Source organism: Elephantulus edwardii, unplaced genomic scaffold, assembly GCF_000299155.1.
Source record: "Elephantulus edwardii isolate Elephantulus edwardi_28Jun2011 unplaced genomic scaffold, EleEdw1.0 scaffold00068, whole genome shotgun sequence".
Classification (NCBI taxonomy): domain Eukaryota; kingdom Metazoa; phylum Chordata; class Mammalia; order Macroscelidea; family Macroscelididae; genus Elephantulus; species Elephantulus edwardii.
In genome coordinates, this window is record NW_006399818.1 from 10,623,442 (window position 1) to 10,632,584 (window position 9,143).

General features: G+C 39.4%; 1 protein-coding gene across 1 annotated transcript in view; it reads left to right on the forward strand.

Annotated features, from left to right (window-relative positions):
* SPIC (Spi-C transcription factor (Spi-1/PU.1 related)) overlaps positions 1 to 8,574 on the forward strand; it is a 21,019-nt gene extending 12,445 nt beyond the window's left edge. Inside the window, exons 2-5 of the mRNA XM_006888573.1 lie at positions 1,600 to 1,693; positions 2,510 to 2,622; positions 4,622 to 4,730; positions 8,156 to 8,574. Of these exons, the coding sequence (XP_006888635.1) occupies positions 1,600 to 1,693; positions 2,510 to 2,622; positions 4,622 to 4,730; positions 8,156 to 8,574 (735 nt within the window). The remainder of the gene's footprint in view (positions 1 to 1,599; positions 1,694 to 2,509; positions 2,623 to 4,621; positions 4,731 to 8,155) is intronic.
* The last annotated feature ends 569 nt before the right edge of the window (positions 8,575 to 9,143 follow it).

Sequence of the window (9,143 nt, forward strand, 5' to 3'; positions counted from 1 at the left end):
TTTTTTTTTGTTTTATTTATTTTAAATTTATTGCTTCAAGCCTTTTGTTCTTAGTGTTGCTATGAGCTGTGCATGACTCGAAGGCAATCAACAACAGCAATGGAAAATTATAGACAAGGATTTTTTTTTTAATTATTTTTGTGTGAGTGTACCGTCAAATCAGATCTGACTGGTACAGGAGGAGATTGTCCCTCCTTCCCCAGCACAGCATCTGGTGGATTTGAACCGTGCGCCTCTGGGATTGTAGTTGCCGCTCCTTACCACTAGGCCACCAGAGCTCCCTCAGACAAGGATTTTTGAGAGTCCATGGATGAGCTTCATGACCCAAATTTTATTTAGAATCTACTTCTCATGAGCTAAGTAGTATGTCTTTTATCACGTTAAAGGCTCCATTTCTCTCTCTCTCTGTCTCTTTCTCACACATACACACACACACACACAGAGTAATAAACATTTTTAAAATCACTAATATAAATACAGAGCTATCTATACTGAGGTACAAGGTGTTCTGCTAACCAAAGGTCGATGATTGGAACCCACAAGCATGGTCCGTGGGAGAAAAGACAGTCGGGTAAATTCAAATGAATGTCAGTGGATTTTATTTGGGGTTATATTAAGGTAAAAGGAATCAAGATACTCCAGTGATTTTGAGAAGCTCTGACGGCAGAGTCTATAGTAAGTCGTACTGGTAAGCTAAAGGTTCCAAGTCCACCCGCCACGCTGGAGAAAGATGGGCGATTTATGATTTATGTTATGACTTATTGCCTCCTTGTGATTCAGAAATCTGATAGGATTCACTATGAGTTGAAATCAATTCAGTAACTGATTTTGGGAAAAGTTTGAAATAATAATTAAATAATAATCTGATATACTATTATACATACTCTTTCCATATTCTCTTAGAAGTAAAATGCTTATTTATTAATAAGGTTCTAATGTAAGTTAAAATTCAATCATATTTAGCTATTTTAAAATGAAGCAAAAAGGAGGGTTTCTAGGAAATTTTGTGGAAACTATTTTCTTCAAAATCTGTGTATTTTAGTTTCCATTATTTTTTGAAATATTTTTAAGATCTTTTAATGTAATGTCAAATTAAGGAAATATACTTCATGTTTTCCTAAATATGAAACTTTTTTTCCAGAATCATCAATTCATTTTCCCCCCAGAATCATCAATTCATTAATTAAACATGGTAAGTTGCCATTTTAAAATCTTGATTTTGAAATTAGAAATTATCTGGATTATGCTAGTAAGAGCATGACATGGGCTGGGAAACACATTTTAAATTTCCAGAGCATTTACTTTTATTTTTTCAGGGCATTTAATTTTTAAGTAATAGTTTACAAATTCTATTGGGTCAAAGCTATTTCCTTGACCTTTTTTTCCTAAGTCGGCCTTACCTCTACAATATCTCACTTAAAAGTTTACAACGTTGTTAAATATTGTACTATAAAATCAATGTTGTTTTCTGAATACCATATTATAAAGAGTGGCTCTCACCAGAAGCTGATTTTGCCCTCCAGGTGACATATCTAAAACACTTTCATAGTCTATAGGAAAATAAAGTTTAATGGACAATCTGCTAACTTGTTCTAACAGATGTGTGTCGAGCAAGACAGACTGGGCCAAGCATTTGAAGATGCTTTTGACATACTGAGGCAACATTCAGCTGGCAGCCTTCAGTACTCCCCAGGTAAAGAGAAACCATTCCTCTCCTCTCACTGGCTTGTTGATGGCATGCTAATAAGTTGGCCACCTACACTATTTAGGATTATTTCTACATAGGGCAAAAATCCCAGGTTACCTAATCCAAGTAAATGTAAAATCTCAATATAAAAAATGCAGAGTGTAGCCAATGACATGTCACATAAATATAAACACAATTATCTGTAGTTCCTACTATCTGGCTGGCATTTGTCTATTAGGCATGTTAATGTCACCTTTTCCAAAAAACTTTACAGTTGTCCTAATTTTTTCTTAATAAATAAGAGACCAGACCCCACTGTCTTACAGCCTATAGAGATACCGTGTATAGAGACGTTACCAATGTTTTGCCTATTCAGTTTATCCGGGGTATGTGGAGGATAAGTCCCTGGGTGTGTTATGCGAGTGGTTTGGGATTGTATGACTGGCAATGGGAACTTTCCCAGCAGTACCTCAGAAGGAAGGCCTGGCAACACGCACTCGGAAAGATCGCAGCCAAAAAAGACCCAATGGCGCAGTTCTACTCTGTTGCATATGAGCCAGAAGAGCTGGATAGCAAAAGGGTTCTTCGTTTGTTGTTTGCTTTAACTAAGGGGTCTCAGCCTGCAAAGAGCATGCATTGTAGAGTGAGAGAAATGTAAAATGTAAATAAGTATGTGTAATATCAGCAGACTGTGGTCCACACATGTGAGAAAGTATGGGGGGGGGGGTTAAGGGAATAGAGGAGGGAGAGGGAGCATTTATTCTAGAAAGCTGTTTTACATATAAACAGAATGTTGAGCATGTTCCACGTCCTTTTTATTAGATTATAAAAATTGCCTGTCTGTCATGAATCATTACCCTCACGTCAGAGCAAACTCCAGCTGCTATGGCATGCTGCCCACAGAGGAACCCGTCTATAACTGGAGAACCTTAATGGTGAGCACATGTGGTGAGTGGCCACCTCGAGTATCAAAACAGCAAACGTACCACTGGTGCCAGCCTCCCCTTTGCAATGTGTGAGCTGAAGGGTAGCACTGAGAACCACCGTCAGTAGGGATGCAGACTTGACAGTCCAAGTAGATGAGTGTTAGCAATGGTGTCAAGGAGGAAGCTGTCCTTCATCACTGGGCCCCAGCCAGCCTCAGACTGTCTTGAATCACATGCAGAGGGAGGTGGCATGGTTGGGAGTCTATGATTACTGCTCTCCCTTAGTTCAGCCTGAAGCACCAAGGGATCAACTGTTGACTGACTTACGGTATTTCTCCATGTGCTAGTATAGAACTGCTAAGATTGTCAGTGCCTGGTTAAGGTTGTCAACAGCTGGCTTTTTTTTTCCTTTTTTTTGGTAGGTGACTCTACTCCACGGCCCTCAGGCCTTCCTTTAATTCTTTTTGGTGAAACCTTTTTTTTCCCTTTTTTTAAATTATTATTAAATTTTATTAAGTTTTAATGAACATTTACAGAGGTTTTGGGGTTTCATTCATTCATTGTTGCACTGTTTTCCCTACCCTCCTCCCCAGTTCGTTCTTCTTCCCCCCACCCCGAATGTCTGTTTTAATTGTCCAATTGCCATAGTGCTTGTCAAAGCCAGTTCTGATTAATCTCCTTTGTCGGTGTGTCCTTTGCCATTCCCTATCACTCCTCCCTGAGAGAGACTTCACCCTGATTCATAAGGAAAAGGGGACGGCGTATTCTCTTAGCTACTTCCTGCTGAAAAGGGACGCTGTGGGTTTCAGGGTGAAGATCTTCTCTCACTACTCTAAAGGGCAACAGCTGGCTTTTTTGGAGGGGGATTATCACTAGTCTTTTCAATTCAGAGGCAACTCTGGGTGAATATGAATTGTCACTATTTTGGTTATTGGTCAAGTGCATCACCCAAGGACTTGGATCCTTCTAGAGAATGATAAAAAGTCCCCTTAAAGGCTAGTGGGGGGTGGGGGAAGCTATTGGGCAAAGATCCAAACATAACTTTTACACTGACATTACATTTGATCCTCTTCTAAGTACAAGCCCTGGACTGCTCTGCTTAGATTTTAGTAGCCCTCTGTAAAGGGAAAGAAATGTCTCACCATCTCTCCATTCAATTTGTTCGTGTATATTATTTTAATGTATCCAGTGCTCCAAGTGGTCTTAGTGTGGTGCTGTACAAATAAAGTATTTCCTTCAACCATGCTATGTCAAATGTCCCTTGTCTGTGATATCTTGGACAGATTCTTTGACTTCCCAATAATGTTTGTTGTTAAATGGACGGTTTAAAACTTAAATCTGAAACTCCAAATCAATCCAGTCTCTTTGCCATCTCTGGCAGAGGGCTGGTATATTTAAAGGGACCTGAAGAGAGAAAGAGAGGGAGGGAGGGAGGGAAGGGAGAGGGAGATGGAGAGGGAGAATGTGTATGTGTGTGTTGGCGTGAGGGTAGCATTCTTACCTCTTACTGAAGGTGGGCCATCAACAACATAGATTGACACAGGGACTGTAACAGTGGGCTTCGGTATGGTAGAGATGATGAAGGTTCAGATCCATTGTTCATAGAGTATTTATGGATCGTAGTCGACTCAAAGGCACACTTACCAACAACATCCCTCATGGATGTGGTATCTCTGGGTTTGGAAGAGGAATGAAGGGTGAAGGGAAATGGACCAATGTCTCATTTCTTCAGTCTAAGCCTCACTCAAGTGGTAGCCTAGTCATAGCCCTAATTCCATCCTTAAGCCTGGCCCTAGCTCAAATGCAACCCTAGAGAGGGCAGAAAAAGAGGAGGTTCTCTGAAATTGCTCTCCCTTGCAGAGATAGCTGGCTACGCATGAGGCAGTACCTTTCAGTTTCACAATACAGTCTGGTTTAGCGCTCTTTTGCGTCCTGTTCTGGACTTGAGCCACCATAGGGGGCCATAGAGAAAAATATCCTTTAATATTCTGCTGTGGTATTTATACAGAACAGTGCTGCAGATTGCTGTTTAGAAGGGAATATTCATCCATCTCTGCAGAATCCTAATGAGAACCATCTAGTCCAAGCTGCTGTTCTCCAGCAAAAGGGAGGAAAAGGTAAGTTGATCTAATTAATACTCCATCACTCTTTAACGGCTTTAAGGACATTTGACATCTGAGTTTGGGACTGTTAGCTGACCACACCACTTTCAGCCACTTAGCTTCGGTAATACTATTGCTTCCCAGATACTTCAGAGAGCTGCCAAGTTCAGGGAGGGCTGGATTCAAGAGCATGGCATCTCTAGTTTAGGTTCAGAAGGAAAGCTTTTCTATAGTTTATTTTTACAATTTTTCCTAATAATGAAATATTTCACAAATTTAAACTAATTTAAGAAAATTATCTCCTCAAATGGCCTGGTTAAATCCTCTGTTATGGACACATGCTCTCATGCACTAGTGGAAGGAGTGTAAACTGGTACAGATGCCAACTTGGAAATATTTTCAATGTTGTTTTTTTTGCCTTGTAATCCAGTGGGCTCTGGATTACTTGTGTGAGATAGATGAGTCATTTGCAAGTAACTTTTTCTGTACCGCAGTTTTCTTATTGTTACCTACTGTCGAGTTAGAACCGACCCATAGCTGACCTTTCTTGTAGATGCCCAGGACAGATTGCCCATCCTTCTCCCACGGAGCTGCTGGTGACCTCAAACTGCTTATGACCTCAAACTGCGTGCCCTTTGGGATTACAGCACAGCTTCTTGCCACTAAGCTTTCTTATCAGAAAACAAATAGTTACACTGACATTAGAAGATAACTATAAAGATAAAATGAGAAAACCCATGACAAAGAATAAGTTTCTAGCCTGGCATTCTAGAACTTCTCAAAATACCAAAAAAGGGTGTATGTATACATATGTATGTGCACTTATTAGGATATTCATTGCAAAATGTGACCGTAAAACATTGAAACTCACCATATTTTCTGGTGAATAAGGTGTAAGATGTCCATGATACATCCCAACTCTACAGTGCAGTTTTAAAATAATACTTTGTACTGTAGAAGGATAGGTATTTAAAAATGTCAAAAAAAAAAATGTCTTATATGAAAGTGTTTGGGAAGATGATTTTGTTTCTATAAAACAACACATTGTAAGAAATTAAAAATTATTTTTCAAAGAGAAAGCAATAAATATTTAGAATCTAAAAAAGTAACAGAAAAAAAACACAACACATTGTATTCTGGAAAAAATTCTAAGCATGTAATAATATGAAACATGCTGTATTGCCGTACATTGGTAAAGGACTTGCCAAACAAACTGAAGTCACAGCCTTAAACTTGTCTCACATCCTGTGGTCAAGTCAATTATAAAGAACCATTGTTCTTTCAATTTTTTTTTTTTTTTGGTAAAATATACTTAACCAAAAAAAATTTTCTTTTGTAAAATATACTTATGTCTTTTTTAAAAAACAGAAGTATTAAACAAAGTGTAAGACCTTTTTAAATAAACCGGTATAAAAAACCCCCAACAGAAATATTAAATGCTCATAGTAAGAAATTAAAGCATAAAGTAAAAATCATTCTCATGTATCCTATATACGTCCAGAATTTTTTCTTATATTTGCATTTATAAATGTGTATATTTATCCTTTAAATCTGACACAAACAGGATCATATGGTTTTGCATATTGTTATTATCAAGTCAGAACCAACCGCACAGCTGACCCTCCTGCAGGTTTTTGGAGGCAGTACATTTCACAGTGGGAGGCTCTCCCATGGAGCTGGCTGGTGGATTCAAATTGAGGGCGTGTGGGTTGGCAGCACAACCCCTTGCCATTAAGCCACCAGGGCCCTTTTAAGAAGCAACACGCCAAATAAGTGAGAGCAATATTAAAAAAGATCGTCAATTGCTACTGAGACAATTCCAACTCAGGTGACAGTTCTGTCTACTCTAATAATGGCAGCGGGTAATGAGATGGGCTTTAACCACCGTGCATGTAAGGCAGAAGAGTTCTGCCAAAGGCTTTGACTTCAACTCATGATGTATGTTTCTGGTAAGTCCCTTACATTTCTCATGTCATAACCTCAAGATAATATAATCCAAAAGTCTTTCAAACCCTTTGAGGTTCTGGAATGAATGATGACTGTGGCAAGAGTGTTACTCCCCAGAGCCTGTTTAAAGCAGTAGCTTGGGAACCCACTCTCATTTTCTCAATGAGAAAGTGGAATTTTGGCTGAGTTTTTTAGCCACTGACAGATGTGATAGACCATCATGTTTACAAGCCAATTCTAAAGTCAACATAGGCTGTTATCTCTGTCCAGCTATCCCTCTGGCTAAACAAATCTAATCAACTAATTAAACAAAAATTCATTCACCAACACAAATCCTCTCTATTTCCTGTCTAGTTGTTTTGACATGTAAAGGGCAGTATTCCAAAAAAGACAAAAACTCTGATGTACCATTGAATTTCATGACAATGAAAAATATCATAGTCACCACTTTCATTGCTCACAAATTATGTGAAAATGGTCTGAATTCTGGCATATTCCACTCCAATTTTTTTTTCTATTTCCTTTTTCAAGTACTTAGTGGCATAGCTAGTGCTTTTTAAAAAGAGCCTTCGATTTGAATTCCATTAATATTTATTTATCTTTGCATACTGTTTTGTACTCTCACATCATTTGCCTTGACTCATGTGAGTATAGCTCCTTGCTTTTTGGAAATGGCTTCTACATTATTTTCTTTAAAACGACAATCTGCACTTCAGTTTGCTTAGTTTTGAAGGAAGCTTTTAATATCTGAACTCTTAAGTGTGGTTGTCAAGCACTAACTGAAGGAAAACCCCATGACAAATGGGAACCGAAGGTAAAAATGTCTCCGTTTTCCAGAGGGAGGTGGGGGAGACTAGCAACATCAAACCAACTGCTGTGGGGTTGATTCCAACTCACAGCAACCTGGTGTGCTTCATAAAGTAACTGCTCCAGGAGGTTTTCAGTGACTGACTTTTAACTAGATCACCAGGCATTCCAAAGGTGGCCTCCATGCCACCACCTTTCTGTTGGTTGGTATCCAAGAACATTCACTGTCTGCACCACACAGGGACTCCTTTCCAATAAAAATAGCACACGTTGGGGTATTTGGGCTTTTGGGGTTTTCAACATCATCTCCAAGAAGTAAAGGTCCAGCTGAAACATCATCTTTTACAGGTAGACTCTTGATTTTAAGTCATGGAAAATTATACCATGAACACATCATCTAGAGTGTGAACAGGATCGAAAGCTAGTCCCAGTGCAGCTTTAACTCCATAGTGCTCAAGGGAGCTCTGGTGGCCTAGTGGCAAGAAGCTGTGTTGCAATCCCAAAGGCACATGGTTCAAGGCCACCAACTGCTCCTAGGGAGAAGGATGGACAGTCTCTTCCCATGTGATTAACTGCCTCTGAAAACCCACTAGAGGGTCAGCTATGGGTCAGTTCTAACTCAACAAACTTGAGGGTGTTCTCTCTGGAGCCATGATGGAGAATGACACTGCTTTGCTCCCTTTTAGGCAGGAAGAAACTCCGACTGTTTGAATACCTTTATGAATCCCTGTGTAACCCCGAGATGGCATCTTGTATCCAGTGGATAGACAGGAGCAAAGGCATCTTTCAGTTTATATCCAAAAACAAAGAGCTACTCGCAGAACTCTGGGGGAAAAGAAAAGGCAATCGGAAGACCATGACCTACCAGAAAATGGCCAGGGCACTGAGGAATTATGGGAGAACTGGGGAAATCATGAAAATCCGGAGAAAGCTGACTTACCAGTTCAGCGAGGCCCTTCTCCAAAGATTCTCTTCGTCTTTTTTGAAAAAGGAGATCTTATACTCTCCTTACTTCCAAGGTAGTCATGACCATCACAGTCTAAACAACTGGAATGCAAGTTACAATCACACATTTGCCAATTACCATGAGATTGACTCATCCTGATTACTGATTTTGACCCTCAAGTTTAACAGATTCCTGGCATCAGAAACATCCACCAGCTTCAGAATTTTTCTTTTAAAGAAAATACTGAAGCGGGGTGGGGTGGGGAAATTAACTTGTTGCTGTCATCTAAAACAGCATTATAACCACTGATGGGAAATTCCGCCAGTTAACAACAATAAAATGACTACTTCCAATTTGGAAGCATAAACTCAAGGTCCTTTGCTATCCTTATTCTCTATGCAACTATTTTCTTCTATACTAACAACACTGATAGCTATCTGATTTACAGACTGATTTAAATACACATACATGCGAAAAATCACTCAGGCAAAAAAAGATTGCTCCAACATATATTTGGCCTTAATGGCAAAAAACTGGGTCTATTACGTATGTTTTCATGATTGAGGAGGCAATTTTCATGCTAATGGAGCTCAGATCTTTAAAACTGCCAATGAAATATACTCGTGTTGCCACTGTTGTAGAATGGGACTGTCCTTGGGGTTGGGGAGAGACTGAGTAAGATGGGTTCAATAATGTATACTGCACTGAAACAGAGGAGGGAGAGAACC